The following is a 20,574-nucleotide window of genomic DNA, read 5'->3' as shown; positions in this document are numbered from 1 at the left end:
GGGGGCGACCCCACCTCCACTCTGAGTACCACAATGGGCACTTCAGAGCCCAGTTCAACAAAGCAGGAGGAGGAGGAGGAGCAAAGCGGGAGCGAGGGTACTGAGGTGGAGGAAGACACCTTGGAATCCCTAGATGCATGGAGCCAGGAGCTGTCCTCAAGCCAGGAGGAAGGTAGCCAGTTGTGGTGGCTGGTGCTTGGGGAAGGACAAACGCCAGAGGAGGTGCCCGGTGAGTGGCTTTTATTTTGGGGAGGAAATTGTTCAGTGCGGGCTCTTGGGGCGAGGAGGGTTAGGGCTGCATGCATGCCTAGCTGCGGAATAGGGCATTGATGTGCTCTCTCACATCGCAGTAATCATCCTCAGTGATCTCTTCAGAGGTCTCAGACAGAACTTGGGCAATGCGCTTGCGCAGGTTTCTTGGGAGAGCCACTGTGGTCCTTGTCCCAGACAGGCTAACATGTCCATGCCACTGTGCTGTGAGGGGTGGGGGGGGACCATTGCTGCACACAGGCAAGCTGCATATGAGCCAGGGCGGAAGCCGCATTGTAGTAGAAGACCCTCCCTTGCTTCCCAGGTCACCCGTAGCAGTGAGAGATCTTCCAGGACGAACTCCTGTGGAAAATGTGGAGACAGTGTTCAGAATAGGGGCTCCCTGAAGCTGTTGGCTCTCCCCAAGGCACGGAAACCCGGAGGACAGTACAGCCATGAAACAATCATTCCTCCTGGATCCTGTGCTTACTCACCATTTTGGGGTTCCCGTGGGTCATGTGCGCTCGCTTTGGGACAGGCAAATTATGCTATTTTGTAGACTATGTTTGCCCTCCTTAAGTATGGGGGAATCATTGCTATGTCTGGTGTGAACAATGCTGCCTCTGTTAAGTGTTGCATTTTGCCTTTACAGATGCAACCTTGAGATCTCAGCCGTCCATGTTATCACTGGCTGAGAGGCTGCAAAGACTCAGGAAGAGGCCACGTAGAAGCAAAGAAGACATGTTGCATGAAGTAATGCAGCAGTCACTTAACGGGAATCTAAAAGCGCAGGAGTGGAGGGAGAGTGAAAGGAGGATCTGCTAGCAGAATGTGGATCAATGCGGATTTTCGGCACAAAAGTGCGGAGCTGCTGCAGCAAAGCACAGATCGGCTGATAAGCATCATGGAGCGCCAAGCAGACTTGCTCCAGGCGCTCATAGCCATGCAGGCAGAGCTACTGCCCTCTCCCCCCCGCAGCCCTTGTCCCAAAACTCTTTTCCTTGTGCCCCCATATCACCTCCAACTCACTTTCCACAACATCTGGGTTCTTATCGCCACCAGCTGCCTCCAACACCTGTAGTTTTCAGGGTCTGGGTGGTGAAACTACAACCCTTACCCACTGCACTCAACCCCCATCACTATGCAGTATAGCCATCCTGAGGAGTAGCACTCATTGCACAGCACTCCAGACCGGAAGGCTGAGTATAACAGGACATATGCAAATCTGTGATTGTACCATTCCCCACCTCACCCCTTTGCCCTTTCTGTTTCCAAGGCAGTTGTTTCTTTTCAATAAATGAATTTTCTTTTCAATAAATTGATTTTTTTGGCTTTGAAAAAATTCTTTATTGCATAAAGTAAAAGATACCTTAGCCCAGGAAAGCAACAGGCACTGCAAGTCACAGTAGCAAATACAGATTCCTACTAACATTGGAACCACTGCACTTCACTCCTGTGCAGGGCACCAGACATTACTGGTGGCTTTCAGCCTCAAATTACTCCCTCAAGGCATCTCTAATACTTGCAGCCCCACGCTAGGCCCTTCTAAGAGCTCTGCTCTCTGGCTGTTCAAATTCAGCATCCAGGTGTTGAACTTCTGAGATCCATGCCTGAGTGAAGCTTTCACCCTTCCCTTCACAAATGTTATGGAGGGTACAGCACACAGATATAACCGCGGAGATGCTGTCATCGGCCAGGTCCAGCTTCCCATACAGAGAGCGCCAGCGGCCCTTTAAATGGCCAAAAGTACACCCCACACTCATTCTGCACCGGCTCAGCCTGTTGAACTGCTCCTTGCTGCTGTCAAGGCTCCCTGTGTAGGGTTTCATGAGCCACTGCATTAAAGGGTAAGTGGGGTCTCCCAGGATCACAGTGGGCATTTCGCCTTCACCTACAGTGATCTTCTGGTCTGGGGAAAAAAGTCCTGGCTTGCAGCTTCCTGAACCTTCCAGGCCAGTGTTCTGAAAGATGTGCTAGCCTGCGTTAATGTCAATGAAATGCCCACAGTGATCCACAAACGCCTGGAGAACCGTAGAGAAATACCCCTTCCAATTAATGTACTCGGAGGCTAGGTGGGCTGGTGCCAGAATTGGAATATGCGCCCCATCTATTGCCCCTCTGCAGTTAGGGTAACTCACTTGTGCAAAGCTAGCCACAATGTCATGCACGTTACCCAGAGTCACAGTTCTTCTGAGCAGGATGCGATTAATGGCCCTACAAACTTGCATCAACACGAGTCCAACAGTCGACTTTCCCACTCCAAACTGGTTAGCGATCGATCGGTACCTGTCTCGAGTTGCCAGCTTCTAGATTGCAATAGCCACCTGCTTCTCCACCATCAGGGCAGCTCTCAATCTCGTGTCCTTGCGCCATAGGGTGGGGGCGAGCTCTTCATACAGTCCCATGAAAGTGACTTTTCTCATCCGAAAGTTCTGCAGCCACTGCTCGTCATCCCAGAATTGCATGACGATGTGATCCCACCACTCAGTGCTTGTTTCCCCGAGCCCCAAAGCGGCATTCCACAGTGGTGAGCATGTCCTTGAATGCCACAAGCAATCTTGTGTCATATGCGTTACTCGAGTCGATATAGTCATCGGAGTCCTCACTGTCAGTTTGGATCTTAAGGAGTAACTCGACTGTCAAACGTGATGTGCTGGTGAGACTCGTCAGCATATTCCTCAGCAGTTCGGACTCCATTCCCACAGACCGAAAGGGAAGACAGAGCGCGCAGCACAATAAATGTTGAAAGATGGCACCAAATGTGCACGGAAGCAGAGGGATTGCTGGGATGCAAACCGATGGGACAGGACCCAGAATGCCCTGCACCTCCACCTCCTTCACACAAGCCAGAGCGCCAGAATGGGAAGAGGTGCTCTGTGGGATAGCTGCCCATAATGCACCGCTCCCAATGCTGCTGCAAGTGCTGCAAATGTGGCCATGCCAGTGCGCTTGCAGCTGTCAGTGTGGACAGACTGCAGCGCTTTCCCTACTGTGGTCTCCGAAGGCTGGTTTAACTCAAAGCGCTCTACATTTGCAAGTGTAGCCGTCCCCTTTGAAAGTAAAATGTGTTTAGTGGCTTGTCATTTAGGGGTATGATTCTCACTTGGCGTGAGACATCTTGGGTTATGTGCTGGTCAGACACTTTATGTGAGTAGTAATGAGCAATATCTCCTAACTCAGTGACTACAAGGAAGCTGGGTTACACTCATGCATAACAAGCAATCATCTCAAGCAGATCACCTCTGCATCCCAATTTACAGCTGTGAGGATGTTTGAGGAAACATTGGCAAAAAAAGTAGCTGAATATGTAGAAGCTACATCCCTCACTATCAAAACCAGCATAGCAATCTATTGGTCACTACCAACACCAAAGGTATTCAAGGGGAAAGATTGTAAAAGATGCTCTATTAGGATAGTGCTAGGGGTCTGCTATAGACCCCAGGATCAGACTTGGATATGGATAGAGATCTCTTTAATATTAGAGAAAAATAAATATTTTTGGGGAATTGTACCATAATGGGAGACTTTAATTTCCCGGGTATAGATTGGAGAATAAATGGTACTAGTATTGGTTGGGCCCAATTATTCCTGGATGTGATAGATGACTGCTTTCTTCATCAAATTGTCACTAAACCAACAAGAAGTGATTAAAATTAGGCTTGGTTTTGGTAAATAGTGGGGACATGATAGAAAAGTTGGTTGTAGGAAATAACCTTGGATTGAGTGATCACGAGTTGATTATTTAAATCAAATAGAAGGATAATCAAAACCAGGCCATCAACTGTTTTTTATTTCAAAAGAGCAGACATTGGGAAATGGAGGGAATTAGTTAAAGAAGTCAACTTGACTGAAGAGCTCAAGGATTTAAATGTGGAGCAAATTTGGAATTTCTTAAAATCAACTATATAAAACCTGTCTGAAATAAGCATCCCAAGTAAGAGGAAATAACTTATAGCCTCAGCTAGATGAATAACCACCTCAAAAAAGTTCTTAGGCGTAAGCAGGGAGTCTATAGGGAGTGGAACAAGAGGTTGATGAACAAAGAAAGCTACATTGTGGAAGTTAAAAAAAAATGTAGGAATAAAATGCGAATTGCTAAAAGTCAAGCTGCATTAGCTGTCACCAATGAAATTAAAATAAAGAGGGTTTTTTTGTTACATAAGTAAAAAGAGAATAAGGGAGGATGAGATTAGGCCACTATGCAGTTGATGGGAAGGAGATTATATATAATCTAGGTATGGCCCAAGAACTAAATGAATACTTTGCCTCAGCTTTTAATAAGGATGATAATATGGAATATGTGCATGAAGACAGTATGGCTGATAGAAGTGAGTGTCTAAAAATTGAAATTACCACATCTGAGGTAGAAGAAAAACATAAAGAGCTTGATTGTGATCAGGTCAGGGGGACTGATAATTGCCATCCCAGAATACTGGCTTCTGAGATTATAATATGGTAGAAGGGATTTGTAATGAATCTATCTATTTGGAGGTAATATCTTAAGAGTGGAGAATAGCTAATGTGATACCTATATTTAAGAACGGAAGAAAAAAGTGATCTGGGTAGTTATAGATCTGTTAGTCTGACCTCAGAAGAATGCAAGGCTTTAGAACGGATTGTGAAGGAAAGAATAATTAAATTCACTGAGATAAATGGTAAAGGTAATGTAATGCAATTTGAGTTTATTGATGGTTCATCCTTCTTTGAGAAAATAATTGATCATCTTTTTTAGATAAGGGAAGTGCAGCAGATTTAATATACTTGGACTTCAGTAAAGCATTTGACATGGTATCAAATAAGAATTAGTTACATTAGGGAAGATGGGGATCAGTAGGAGAATTGTAAAGTGGATAAGAAAGTGGCTAAAGAGTAGAAGGCAATGGATTGTGCTGAAAAGTGAGTCATTGGACTGGAGGGAGGTTATTAGTGGAGTCCCTCAAGGATCTGTATTGGGACCAAGCTTATTTAATATTGTTATTAATGACTTTGGCACAAAAAGTAGGAGTATGCTAATACAATTTGCTGATGAGGCATCAGTACAGAAGAGGATTGGAATATTATACAGGAACATCTGTATGACCTTGATGGCTGGAGTTACAGAAATGGGATGGAATTCAGTAGTACAAAGTACAAGGTCATGCAGTTAAGGTCTAATAATAATAAATTTCTGCTACAACCTGGGGGGAAATTCTTTCCCCACCCTACATATGGCGATCAGTTAGGCTCTGAGTATGGGAGCAAGGTGCAGTCCAAGCACCTGAGAGAGAAGGCTCAGTGTTACTTCGGAGCCCTGGCCCATGCTGCCCAGTGTCCCATCTCCAGTCACAGCTGTCCATGATGCTTCAGAGGAAGGAGATAAAAATGTGCACTTAGGGTCTAATAATAATTTCTCCTGCAAGCTGGAGGTGAATCAGTTGGAAGCAACAGACAAGAGAGATCTGGGGTGTGGGTCAGTCACATGATGGCTGAGCCACCAATGTGATGTGGCCGTGAAAAAGGCAAATGAAATCCTAGGATGCATCAGGCAAGGCATTTCTAGTATAAATAGAGAAATATTAATGCCATTGTGCAAGGGACTGGTGAAAACCTTATTTGGAATACTATGTATAATTCTCATCACCCATGTTGAAGAAAGATGACTTTAAATGGGAACAGGTGCAGAGAAGAACTACCATGATGACCTGGGGAATGGAGGGTCTATTTTATGAGAGGAGACTAGAAGAGCGTGGCTTGTGTAGTCTAGCAAAAAGAAAGTTGAGAAGAAGGGATGTGACTGGAGTTACAGAAATGGGATGAAATTCAGTAATACAAAGTTCAAGGTTCTGGAACAGCCTTCCCTGTAGGAGTTGTGGGTTCAAACAACTTAACTAGCTTTGAAAGAGAGCTGGACAAATTTGAGTGTAGTTGTATGATGGGGTTGCTTGTGATGGTAGGGAGCAGTGCTCAGTTCCAGTTTATCTTATGTTCTTAAAAGTTCATGCTTCAGGGTTTCAGCCAGCCATGTGCTGGAGTAAGGATGAGATTTCCCCTCCTCCCCCTCAATGTATTCAGCTTTTTAAAATCTTCCTCTGAAACATCAGGAATGGTCACAGTTGGAGATGGGACATTGGATGGAGTGGGCCAGGGCTCTGAGGTCGCTCCAAGCATTCTGTGTCTCAGGTGCTTGGTGGGCTGGTTCTTGCTCATGTGCTCAGGGTCTAGCTGACTGCCCTATGTGGGGTTGGGAGGGAAATTTCCCCCAGGTCAGATTGGCAGTGATCTTGAGGAGGTTTTCGCCTGATTGTGCAGCGTGTGGGTGACTTGCCAGGGTTATCTAGATATTTCACTTGATCATTTCCCTGCCATTCCACTGGTGCCCTGTAGTCTCTCCTGTTCTCTGCCTATGGTGCTTAGTAGTCTTGTCTCTTGTGGGCAGCAGTATTTTCATCTAATTTCGGTTATTGGGTTTAGTGTGTGAGTGGTGGGTGGTGTTAGTGGACTGGGTGGGATATAGAAGTGGTCTCTGATGGCCATGAGTGGTCGCTGAGTCCCGACATGGCCGGATCCGTCTTCCAGCTAATGGGGACTCCCCAAGTGAACCTTTTTAGCAACAAAGGCCAATAGGAAATGCCATCAATTGTGTTCCCAGGGAGGTCTTAGCCAAGACTCATTGACACATAAGTTCCTGCTGTCTTGGAAGAACTCCATCCTGTATGCCTTCCATCTGATTCCATTACTGCCCAGAGTTTTGTCCAAAATCAAGCAAGACCAGGCTCACCTCATAGCACCTGCATGGCCTTGGCAACACTGGTATTTGACCCTGCTACACTTGTCACTCAGACCTCCACTTTCTCTCCTGTTTGACCCAGACATGATTCATAGGGCCATAGGCACCTGCTCAATCCCAACCTACAAGCCCTCCACTTGACAGGTGGATACTTTATGGTTAACACTGTTAGAAAGGGCTTGCTCTAAGTATGTTCAGGAAGTACTTCTGAGTAATACTTCTGGTCCCAACAGAAAGATGTCCCCCTGGAACAAGCTCCCATCAGTCACATATTAGATTACCTTTTACACCTAAAACATCAACATCTGGCAGTTACCTGTATCAGAGTACATCTGACAGCTATGTCAGCTTTCTACCCCTTAGTGGACAGTAGATCCCTTTTCCCCAGCCCCATCACTGTTAGGCTTCTTAAAGGTCTTGGACAGATTATACCCACAGTATGTGATCCTATTCCTTCATGGGATCTGAACTTGGTGTTGACAAAATTAATGGGGACCACATTTTGGACCTCTTGTAACTTGTTTTCTGCTCCCTAGCTACAGAGGTGTTATTTTTAACTGTGATTACCTCGGTGAGGAGAGTGGGTGAGTTGAGAGCCTGAGTATCAGAGCCTCCCTGTACAGCTTTTCATAAGGATAAAGTTTACCTCCACTCTTGCCCTAGGTTCCTGCCAAAGGTGATGTCTAATTTTCACATTAACCAGGCAATTTATTTACTGACTCTTTCCAAAGCCTCACTCTCATAGAGATGAGGAGAAAATTAATTTGTTAGATGTGATGGGAGCTTTAGTTTTCTACATCGACCTGTACTAAGTTGTTTAGGTATTCACTTCATCTGTGACCATAACAAAACTGCATTGAAGGACCAGCTAGTTTTCACTCAAATGATTTAATCCTGGATTTCTTTGTGCATTCGTTTATGCTACAAGTTGGCTAATGTGACTCCACCAGTTAGGGCGTTGTCCCATTCAACTAGTGTGCATGCAGCATCACCAGTTTTTCTGACTAAAGTACTTATTCTGGACATTTGCAAAGTGGCATCTTGGTCATCAGTGCACACATTTGCTTCTCATTATGCTATAGCCCATCAGTTCAAGAGAGATGCCACTTTTGGATGTGGTGTTCTCTAGTTTCTGTTGAAGTAGATCCCAAGCCCACCTCCAAGTTGTTCTGCTAGTGAGTCACCTACAGTGGAATAGACATGTAATCACTTGAAGAAGTGGTTGCCTACCTTTCCATAACTATTCTTCGAAATGTGTTGTAAATGTCCATTCCATGATCCACCCTCCTTTCCTTCTCTACTGGAGTCTATCCGGTAAGAAGGAACTGAGGGAAGCTGGGGACAGCTCTCCCCTCTTATACCTGCACATGATGGCAGAGGGCACTCAAACCGTCTTGATGAGTATCACTGAGGAAAAATGTTCTGACAATTGTGCACAGAGCACACACAAATCTATAGTGGAATAGACATGTGCAACACATCTTGCAGAACAACAATTACAGAAGGGTAGCTAACCATTTTTTTCCCATCAAGGTATTTACTGTAGGTGTTTGTACCACTGGAAGCATTACGAATCTGGACAACTGTATTAAACTGTTAAATCCTTCTATTCACCTATTCTCTTTTGATGTATTTGTACATCTTGCACGTAGTTATTGAGCCAAAATAGTTTTGGTGAAATTTTCAGAGCTTCAGAAACTCTTATCAGTTCTCTGCATCCTTTAGTAGACATATTTCCAAAACCTTTTTAGTTGACTGAATTTTAGAATTTTGTTGGTAAATTCTGACATGGAGACAACCTTCTCCCTCCACCCACCCTCTTTTAAAAGTCCCTCTGATTTTCAAAAAAATTCCTTGCCATTTTGTAACAGGTTTGTTTTCTCTTATTCTCTCCAGCTACGAGCTTTGGTATTGCATTGCCAGCTTGGATTGTGGATCAGAAAAATTCTCTCTTGGTGAGTTAATGTAACTTTATGTAATATCCCATGACACAGCCTCAGGCATTAATCCTGCAAGTATGTTAAGCCCATACTTAACTTTATGCATGTGAGTATGTATTGACATATCAGATGTTTCTACTTTCAGGCCCATCATCACTCATTTAGAGTGTATCATTCTTCCCTGTTTCCATGGAGCAAATTTGAGAATAAGAAGTGATTAAAAAAATGCTTAATTGTAATCTTTTTGGGAGTATGGTGCTAACACATGCAGAAATGATGTTGACATGGTAGCCTGGTCATTATACCTTCTATAAGTGTACATTTGCTGTTGCATAGAATAGCTTAAGTCATAGAGTCATAGGACTGGAAGGGACCTCAAGAGGTCATCTAGTTCAGTCCCCTTCACTATTGGCAGGACTAAGTATTATCTAGACCAGGAGTTCTCAAACTTGGGGTCGGGACCCCTCAGGGGGTCACACGGTTATTACATGGGGGGGTCATGAGCTGTCAGCCTCCATCCCAAACCCTACTTTGCCTCCAACATTTATAATGGTGTTAAATATATAAAAAAGTGTTTTTAATTTATAAGGGGGGGGGAGGTCAGAGGCTTGTTATGTGAAAGGAGTCACCAGTACAAAAGTTTGAGAACCACTGATCTAGATCATCCCTGACAGATGTTTGTCTAACCTGCTCTTAAAAATCTCCAATGATGCAGATTCCACAACCTTCCTAGGCAATCTGTGCAAGAACAGAATCAAATATACACGATTTCAACGTTTTGTTCTTTATATAGAGATGTAGCATTTAATTTCTATACAACTTACTGTATCCTAGCAATTCTGCACCCACAGTTTAAAAATCCTTTCTATTACATTACATTGCTACACATTAGTGCTGACCCTTACCTACTTGCTCAAGAATAGAATAACTAGATGCCTTACCATAAAATCACTACTTAGCAGACAACTTTTGGATAATTAAAACAACCCATCCAAGACAACAGATAGGCATTTTAAAGAATGTACTCATACAAAACACTTACTATATTTAATTGGTGAAAATTTCTGAATGAGATCTTGCTTCTGATCCATTTAGTTGTTTTTAGCCTTCAAAATCATAAATCTCAAGATGGCTCCTACAGCGATAGATGTAGCTAATTAATGCATATGTATGTAACAAAACTACTTGTGTGAAATATAGTTAGTAATAGACTGGTATATATCAAATATCTTTCTTTTTAGGTTTTGCTGGTATACGGACTAGCATTTATGGTTATTCTTCCAGTTGTTGTGGTAAGTATTACCTAAACTAAAGGAAAAAATCTTTATTTTTATGAATGGTGGGGAATGAGGAGCTCAAGTCTTATTCCTAAAACAGCTTTGTCTACAGTCTAGTAACTGTTTGCTTCCATTTTAAGTGCACTTGCAGAAAAGCTTTTATGAAAAAGGATGCTATGCCATGGTGCTTAATTCTGTTGAAATTTATGACCCATTGTTTGTAGAATTTGCCCATCCCTTTGTCATGTATTTTTATGTATACACAGTATTGTCAGCCTCAGTCAGAAGTCATGAGTCAGGTCCTCAGAATATTAGCTGAAACATGAAATGTTTAAAAACTGCTGGATTCTTTTCATCTGCCTCTTGGTATTTGACTTTTCAGGATTCATTTTGTCAGGCTTTTCTCTGAAATTCTGAGGTTCTAAAAACTTTTTAAATGAAAGTAGGGATTCTCAGGACTCCAAGAGCTGGGATTTTAAGAGAAAACATTGACTATCCTGAAAGTTTACAACACTGTATATATTCTGCTGCATAGCTTCTTTCCTCATTCCTCACAATTGGGGAATACCTTTCATCTATGGTGTTTGAAGGCAATTCAGGGTTGTTGCTGAGCCTCAACCTTGAACAAAGGCCACTCCAGGGATGGGACAAATTGATGGTTCAGTTTCTCTTGATAACTTTGTCTTATAATTTTAATTTTTATTCATTTTTGTGTAGTAACAATTTTATTTCAACTTTCAGTTTTGTGTGAAAGCTTTCTCTCTCTCTCTTCCTTGGACTCTCACTGTGAAAACTCCCTTTGTGCTCTCCTTTTGCCATGCATAGAGTTTAATATGGAATTTTGAGACGCTGGGTACTACTACACATGGCCAGCTTACAGGCAGCTCAGCTCCACCACTACTGATGGCAGGTGGCTACTGAACCAGAGTGTGGGCTAGAGAGAGACCATGCTTCTGCTGACCTTATCTGCCCAACAGAGCAGCACTAGATTGTGGCAGGATGTAGGAGGTGGGGGAAAGCGAGCAAGTGGGGGGTACAAAGAAGTGAGTGCATGTAATAGAATGAATACATGTGGTGATTATTTGTATTACTGTAGTACGTAGGAGCTTCAGTCAAGGACCAGGACCTGATTGTGCTAGGTGCTGTACAGACACAGACCAAAGGACTGTCCCCACCCCAGAAAGTTTGCAATCTAAATATAAAACAAGATACAATAGGTGGAGATAGATGGGGGTGTACAAGGAAACAGTGAGATAATATTGGTTATAGAGAGGGGAGAAGACTTGGGTTAAGGGTATGGAGAGAGGAGATGGGAGGATAGGTGAAAGTAGGGGTAAAGAGAAGGCAAACGCATAGAAAACATAAACGGGAGGATTGGGCACCATTTTCTCTTTCCCCTATCTGTCAAAATCACATAAGCACCCCTCCCTTAGAACAAGTAGTATTCTGTTTTATTCCCCTATGAAAATCTGGTCACACTAGAAACAGTGTTCATGTTTCATATCTGAACTATTTTTGTTTAAAAGTATTGTAAACATTTGCACCAGTTCAGAGGTTCAGTGGGACCTTTATGAATCTGTGTACAAATTCATCAGACTGTTGAGCTTAACCTATTTTGACCATTCATATTCTACTGATATTACAAAGCTGTCTTGGCTCATCAAAGACCATAACTGGCTTATTTAAAAACTCTTGTTCTGCAGAAGCCAAAGTAAAGGGCACAGTGAAGAAAATGTGCTGTAAATGTGTGTGTAGGGACTGAGCGTAACCTGTGGTGGTTAGGAAGCTTAGGTGACTAGCTTTCAACTCTAGTGACTGGTTTGTATCAGTTTACATTTTCAAGTTTGTCTCTGCAAGAAAAAGAGCTAGAAAAATTAAAAAACATAAAAGCTGAAGTTGTTGTTTACATTTGGAAGTCCCCCAAATTTGGAAGAAAGGGAGGGGTGGCTGTAAATCTCCTAGGCTAGCAAGGCTCAGCTGTGATGCTAATACATTAGATAAAAATAAATTTTCAGAATTATTTTACATAATTTATACTGTTGATTATAGATTTCTTGAAGAATGAATGCAAAACAATTAGTTTGTTTCTAGTCACTTTCACCTTCTGGGTGACATGAGCTAACACAATCTTGCAACCTTTGGTTTATAAACACTTCAGGGGGATATTTTTGGTAACTTTTAAAATGTTAGAATGACCTTTAGTCTTAGAGTTGGTAAAAGCTGATTTTTACAAAACTGAAATTGAACTGACATTGTTCCATCATGACTATGTTAAGATGACAAATTCAGACTCTGTAGGGTGAATATAATTTTTTTGTTTTGGATATGAATATTGGAGGTTGGTTCTGAATAAATCCTGAATTGAAAAGCAATTTAGTTGTATTTTAATGTATTATAGTATTTTATAGTTATAATTAAAAGATTAATCCTTGACAAGTATATCCTTATTGAATGTCTTAGGGTTCTTGGTGGTACCGATCAATACGCTACAGTGGAGATCAGATTCTCATCCGCACAACTCAAATCTATACATATTTTGTTTATAAAACGCGAAATATGGATCTGAAACGTAAGTAAAAAAGGCATGTGAAAAAACAGGGTGAAGTTGGTTAAAGGTACAAAGTTGCCTTTTAAACTCCTTGGGGGTTCACTCTTCATTTGAATACCTCAGTGCTTATATGGGGTGATTAATGTAACCCCATTGTAAGGTTGGTTAAATGGAGGCACAGAAGCTGACTTGTCCATGATTACACGTAGAGCCAAAGCCAAACAGGATTGTAACCTAGGTCTCCATGCCCTCTTTACTCCTGCTGTAAACATGCTGTCACTCATAAGCTTACTGTTGGAAAAATCCCAAATACTAGAATTCTGGGGACCCAGACTATTTTTAAACATTTACATTACCAAAGAGTATCAGAGGAGTAGCCGTGTTAGTCTGGATCTGTAAAAAGCAACAGAGAGTCCTGTGGCACCTTACAGACTAACAGACGTATTGGAGCATAAGCTTTCGTGGGTGAATACCCACTTCGTCAGACGCATGCGTCTAACGAAGTGGGTATTCACCCATGAAAGCTTATGCACTGATACGTCTGTTAGTCTGTAAGGTGCCACAGGACTCTTAGTTGCTTATTACCAAAGATTTAAATGTAGAATCGGAGGCACCAGACATAATATCATAGCCAAAGTTTCTGTCATTGTAAATATCTGCTCTGAAAGATTTAAACCTTGCTCCATGCCAAAACATGGAATGTCCTTTTCAGATGACTTGTTCATTCAGTGTATATGGCATGCCTAATTTTCTGTCTACTCATACTAGGTTTTTTAAATAAAAAATCTTCATAGGTAAAGTCTGCAGAACTCTCACAATGGGTCTAACCCCTTTGGAGGCAGAATCAGACCTATCAATCAAAGCAGGGTGATAGTTACTGCACCCTTGAAGACCTGGTTAGTTTCATCTGTCTACAATAGCTGAAGGGTTTACCAGACCTGCTAGAGCAACCAGAAAACACAATGATTAAAATGGGATTATCTTTATTCTTAATATTTGACTTCCTGGATGCTAAGAGTTACTGAGGTGTTGTTTTGCCTTGGGGGCTCTGGAACAAGATTGCTGGAAACACCCCTTTTGGTACTCCGGTAGCTGGCTGCGGCATATCTAGGTAGGCTTTCTGGCAGGAACACCTCACAGGCAAACAGAGAAACAGAAGATTTCAAGGAAGAGTGCAAAAGTGCCTTCATTAACCAAACCCTGCTCATGCCATAGGTCGGCCATGTCCCACTGCTTTTTCACTCTCCTCTAGCTGTAGAGGGATATGAGAGAGAGAGAGAGCAGCCCAGACATGGAGTAACAGGCAGGCTGTAGGGGGCCTCTTGGCTGACCACTTTTTTCTGACCATTTCCTCTGCCCTCTTTAGCAAGAAGTTAATCAGCCCTTATGTAACATTGCCTTGCTCACTTTGGGATTTAGTGAGATAACAGGGCTTCCCTATGTGAGGGCTTCCTCTGACCCTCTTTGAACCTCTGTAAAGTTCAAGGAGCCTATTAAAGGTGTGTCTTCACAGCACAGTTCTTGAGTATTACCCCTAACTTGGCTCCTGTCCCCACACACAAATCTCTAGCTCTAGTTAAATGGTGCTTTAAGATCGAGCTAGTAATACAGTGAAGATGCAACATCTTGAATTACAACAACTCATCTAACCTAATCTGCCAATCCAGTCACTGTGTGATGTCAGTCAAATCATTCTGTGTAACTCGAGTGGTGTTTTGAAGCGTGGTTGCTCTCACTGGAGCTAGGCTAGCTCGAGTGCAGTTAGCTTGAGTTAGTACACTCGAGCTAACTTGCAGTGAACTCCACCCATTAGAGATCATCTCAAGAGTGAACTTTTCCAGAGTTACTCATTTCTATAGCACAGGAGCAGTTCTCTCTTCAGATTTCCTTTTCATTGATATCCTATTATCTTAGAAATGGAGGCCACTCTCCCTCTGTGCTACAAAGAAATGGGGGAAACCCTGTAAGGTCAGGGAGAAATGTGAAGATACTCAGCAGTAGGAAGTTTTTATCTGAATTTCTTGTTCTACCTAATATTCTGTGAATTAAAGTTTAAAGGAAATAGCTCGACAGAGCAGCTTTAGAAGCATCTCAAACTGGCTAGGTCTTCAGGGGTGTGGCTACTCCAAACCTGTCATAATTGACAAGTCTGGTTCTGCCTCAAAACAACTGCAAGTAGGGGTAAGACGTATTGTAATGGATCTGCAGTCTGTCCTGCTCGAAGAAAGGAAATTTTTGCATAAGTTATTATATATTTTCTATGCTCTGTGATATATCAAAAGACAAACTTCCTAGCAATACAATCGAGAGAAACTAAACTCTCCCTGCTTAACCCATGCCCTGAAAAAAACCTAGAGGAACAAATGTACCGTACAATATATGTCAAAGGCAGAAAGGAAAAACTTATTCTATTGGGCTAACTGGGGAAATAAAGTAGAGAACCCTTCCCTGAGAGGACCAAGCCTCCAGGCTCACAGAACTAGGGACAGTTATTTCAATCAACTAGGCAGTTGTCAAGCACAGGTGGTGAGCACAATTTCCTATCTAAATCAATCTGACAGGGGCTCTACTAAAGTTTATCATTATCTGTTTACTGTTACCATTGTATTGGAGCACTTCACAATCTAATGTATTTATCTTCACAATATACTTGTGAAGCAGAGAAGAGCTACTAACCCCATTTTATAGATGGGAAATTGAGGCATAGAGAGGCTAACTTACCCAAGGTCACACACAAAAGTCTATAGCAGAGCAGGGAATTGAACCTAGTTTTCTTGAGTCCTGTGTTAGCATTCTACCCCGAGGGCCATCCTAAATGGGATGAGATCAGCATCGTAGGTGGAGAGGATGGTATGTGGGTCAAAATTAACACAAGTGAATAAAGAAGAAAGGACAGAATTGTGAAGGGCCTTGAAGTTGAGTATATGAAACTTGAACTCAGTATGGTTCACTATTTCACTAGAAGGGTGGTGAATCACTGTAATGGTTTACCTAGGGAGGTGGTGGCATCTCCATTCTTAGAAGTTTTTAAGGCCCGGCTTGACAAAGCACTGGCTGGGATGATTTAGTTGGTGTTGGTCCTGCTTTGAGCGGGGGATTGGACGAGATCAGTGGTTCTGAAACTTTTGTACTGGTGTCCCCTTTCACATAGCAAGCCCCTGAGTGTGACCCCCCCCCCTTATAAATTAAAATACTTTAAAATATATTTAACACTATTATAAATGCTGAAGGCAAAGCAGGGTTTGGGGTGGAGGCTGACAGTTTGTGACCCCCCATTTAATAACCTTGTGACCCCCCTGAGGGGTCCTGACCCCCAGTTTGAGAACCCCCTGGACTAGATGTCCTCCTGCGGTCTCATCAACCCTAATATTCTATGATTCTATGGTGGCAAACTAGCCTCTTCTCTGCCTGAGTTCTCTCCCCCATCTGTAAAGGGGATACTGATACTTATGCATCTTTTTGTAAAGTATTTTGAAAACTATATAGTAAATGCAGTAATAAACCTTTGTGACTACTAAACTGAATTTTGTGAGCCCACTCTGTACATGTGTCCTACTGTGCTGCCTATGCATCTTCTTAGCAATTAAAATGTTTCTTTTCCTTCCCCTTTCTTGAGGATTAAGGGACTAAGGGAGGAGATGAGTTGATCATCACTGTGGGCAATGAGAATACTGTATGACTAGGTGTTTTAAATCATCAGAGTTGCTTTTCTTCGTGCTACGGTCCACAGATCCTTTACAATAGGTACTTCGGTCTGCTTGCCGGTTAGGGGCAGAACCAGACTTTACAGTCACTGGCAGAAGGGCAATGCCTCATCTCCTGAAGTTCCCTCCAGTTTTTCTGGTTCTACAGAGGCTGCTGGCTAGACCAGGCTTCTCTGCTGCAGCGTTTTTTCTGAAGGAAATTCCAAATTTTATTTTGAAAATGACGGGTCTACAATTTTTAACCTTGGTTTTCAAAGGGGTCTGCACCATTCATTTGAAATGTTTTAGGGGTCCACAAATGGAGAAAAAAGGGTTGAAAACCACTGTTGTAGACTAACAATTTGACTCCGTAAAATGTCTGCGTAATGTCCAGCCATGTCCTATGGCTGCATTTGCCTTTTGATGGATTGTCCCCTCAGCTCTGCTTCGCCTTCAGAGGTGTTTGTAGCAGCTGGTGCTCCTGTAGGCTGCAGGGAGATACATAGGCCAAGACAAACCAGAGGTGAAAGAAAGGTTCTCTGTCTCCTGTTTCACCCTACTCAAATCTGAGATCTCCAGGGGAAGCACAGACTTATCTGTCCCATGTGGATCCCATGTAATCAGGCTTGGCAAGATTTGATTTAAAATAACAGAAATTGGTAAACATGGATTTCAGCTGACACACTAAAATCAACAACAAAAAATCCAATGGTAACAGTTGGCTTGAGTGCAGGACACCTACCCCCACCTTGTGCCTGTAAGGTTGGGTGTCACTGGCCTTGCGGCAGCTCAAAGAGCCCTCTGCATCCCCCTGTCACAAGAGTGAGAGAGATGTGCTGTGACAGTGAAGCTGCAAAGGGCTCTTTGCACTGCCGCAGGCCTGCGACACTTGATCCCTGGAGGCGCAAGGTGTGGGGAAGGCTGTGTTCCCAGCAGAGCAGAACAGAGACCCCTGTGGGAAAAAATAACAGGAAATAAATTAAAGAATAATATCTGACCTTTCTCCTCACTTTCATGGAGTGCAGCAGAGTGGATAATCCTCAGTGTCTGGTTTCCCCTGCTTACCTGTAGAGAATACAAACGGGGGATAAATGCAGAAAAAGACCAGGTCATAGACTTGTGCTGATTGCTCTAGGTGTGTACCTCTCCACCCCTTAAGGAAAGAAGGCCAGCAATCCAGAACAATTATAGAATCAAATAGTAAAATATATTTAAAACTAAGAATTGAAGAAGACTATTTCAGGCAAGAGTGTATTAAGTATTATGAAACTACACTTAGGAGGTGTGCAGTTGCCCTAGGCAAGATCTAGTTCAGGGGTAGGCAACCTATGGCACGCGTGCCGAAGGCGGCACGCAAGCTGATTTTCAATGGCACTCATACTGCCCGGGTCCTGGCCACTGGTCCGGGGGGCTCTGCATTTTAATTTAATTTTAAATGAAGCTTCTTAAACATTTAAAAAACATTTTCTTTACATACAACAATAGTTTAGTTATATATTATAGACTTATAGAAAGAGACCTTCTAACAACATTAAAATGTATTATTTGCACACGAAACATTAAATTAGACTGAATAAATTAAGACTTGGCACACCGCTTCTGAAAGGTTGCCGACCCCGATCTAGCTTTATATCCCTTCTCACACGCCTTGGGAAGGGAGCACTTGATGTCCAGAGGAGTATCCATTGGAGCTGTGTAAGAATTACAGGAACAACTTTTGTTCCATTCGCTATCTCTTCAAGCCCTGGAAAGGCTACATCATAATGGAAATCATCCATCTACTTCAGATTGAAGCTGACACTCCCCATCCTGTTTTTAGCTTCAGAGAATGGGACAAGCAGGCCCTGTCTGAAACATCTACATAAGTTCCTAAAGGAAGATTGTCTTCACGCCATTTCTATTTTACTATTGTCAGACAATTCTTATGTTTTGTAGATGAATGACAGCCTCTTTCTTTCCCTGACTTCAGTTGCTACCATTTGATCTTACGTGAGCTTTGCAGCATCATGGTAGCAATAATATTGGCATTAGGGAAGATGGAAGTTCAGTCTTCCTGGAAAATGTTCTGCTCAGGGTGTTCTGTACAGAGAGAAAGCTGAAGTAAACACACTGAGTAATACAGTTCCTGGGGTATCTTAGAATCTAGACAGTCTGTGTGTGCGTGTGTGTGTGTGTGTGTGTGTGTGTGTCTCTCTCTCTCTCTCGTGTGCGTGCGAGAGAAGACAATCATAGGCTTGGGCTGAGGAAGAATACTATCTCAGGTACAAGATCTCATCCCAGGAGAATGTTAACAGAAAATGAAGATGGCCATATTGGAGAACAAGTGGTTTAACAAACAAAATTTCATTTCTTATTGAAGCCTATTGCAAATTCTGATCTCAGACAGGCATGCTTCAATGATCTAGAGTTCATATGCTACCTATCCAGTAATTCCAGATATCCTCTGCATCTTGCCCTATCATCTGTTGGCAGAGATCTAGCTCCAATTGTTTGTCTGCTGCCACAACTATTGAATGTAGAGTCAGATTTTTATTTTAAATGGATATTTCCAATTCAGTTCAGGGAATGGGTGCCAGAAAGAAAGCACAGCATCCATGAGCTGGAACACAGTGATTTATTGAAGTCTTTGGGCACTGCTCCTTTCATAGAAAACAGATCTGTTCTGGTTACGACAGTCAATTTGTCTCATAGGGTTTCATAACAGGGAAGAATACAATGGACCCTACCCCACAGAGAAATTCTCCTATCCTGAGTGGAGCAAAAGTTTCCTATCTCTATGTGCATTGCCTATCTAGGGGGAGATGAACACTAAGATATACATGGTGGAAGTCAGATTAGCAGCATGGTTCCTGCACCCGGAAATATCTCACTTATCGTCAGTCAGTTGGTTAAGCTGGTGATAGACCTATTTGCATCTGGAAACGGCTAATAAAATGCACTGTGCCCTCTCTTTGTGTCAGGATCTGTGATGTGAGGTGGTGAATGACCTCTCATAAAGTTGGACAAGGTCCCAGCTATGTGTCTATTCCCCTTTTCCACTGCTTCCCAGAACAGTACAAAAGCTAGAAATGAGAGAGTAGCAGTGATACTGTTTCAGTCTTTCTATCTGAAGAGACTATAGTTCTCAGGTCTGATTAACCTAGCATTGGATCTTCAGATCTCTGTATCTCACAGAGATCTGAAGTTTCAAATCTAATCCTCCATCTGGGACCAGACAGGTTTAAAATGAATACTTGGATGAAGTGACTGTTGCTCTCATGCACCTCAAAAGAGAAAGCAGCAAAGAGAATTTATTCTTCTAGCTGGTACATGTTACCATGTTAAACCAGTGAAACATACCCATAAGTTCCTCCAGGAGGGCTTTATTGTGGGTAAAAAGGTGAAGTCTCTGTTGTATAATGTTCCTATCATGTTCAGAAAAAGGAAGCTATGTACAAATCCCAACACTAGATGCTACTGAGGGCATCAATTGCATTCCACAAGATCACAGAGAAAAACCTTGGAACCTCCTTCTGCTCCTTACAGCAATACCCAGATCAAGCCCCTGCAGGAGGTGTCGTCATATTTCCTAACCAGTAGGGTAGGCCTTCTGATGGCTGCATTCTTCAATCAGCTGAGTGTTTGTTTGACGTCGGAAGATATCTCCAATGTACTTTCAATTCAGACAGGTAGTCCTCACCATTGTCAGCATTCATTCCCTAAGTAAATTCAAGAAATATTTCTCCTTTGGTTAAGCTTCAAAGTACAGTCCTTAGGAGCACTAACACTCTGAGATTAATCATGTCTCCTCTTTTGCGATCAGCTAGATGGCCATATGACCATCAATACATAAATTCATCTAATTCTGCATATTGATCATCCAATCTTTAGCCAAAGCCATTTCCTTTTATTTGGCAGACGTCTTCCCCTGGGCACTAAAGTATGAAGAAGATATTTATATATAATCTACCTCATTTTGGATATCCACATTTAAAGGCTGATTCTACTGTGGGCATCCTGGAGAGACACTATCTAAATCCCATTGTAACAGTTCTGTAGACCTTAGCACAAAGAATAATATGAAAATGTATCTGTTTACCTGAAAATTTCCTTTCTTCGAGTAATAAGGTCC

General features: G+C 42.5%; 1 protein-coding gene across 1 annotated transcript in view; it reads left to right on the top strand.

Annotated features, from left to right (window-relative positions):
• Positions 1-20,574, top strand: part of SEC63 (SEC63 homolog, protein translocation regulator) — a 103,023-nt gene that overhangs the window by 47,084 nt on the left and 35,365 nt on the right. The window contains exons 6-8 of the mRNA XM_045010157.1: positions 8,912-8,970; positions 10,197-10,247; positions 12,693-12,801. Of these exons, the coding sequence (XP_044866092.1) occupies positions 8,912-8,970; positions 10,197-10,247; positions 12,693-12,801 (219 nt within the window). The remainder of the gene's footprint in view (positions 1-8,911; positions 8,971-10,196; positions 10,248-12,692; positions 12,802-20,574) is intronic.

This window comes from Mauremys mutica, chromosome 3 (genome assembly GCF_020497125.1).
Source record: "Mauremys mutica isolate MM-2020 ecotype Southern chromosome 3, ASM2049712v1, whole genome shotgun sequence".
NCBI lineage: Eukaryota > Metazoa > Chordata > Testudines > Geoemydidae > Mauremys > Mauremys mutica.
The sequence above is the reverse complement of the archived record's forward strand: the minus strand, read 5'-3'. Positions and strand labels throughout refer to the sequence as shown.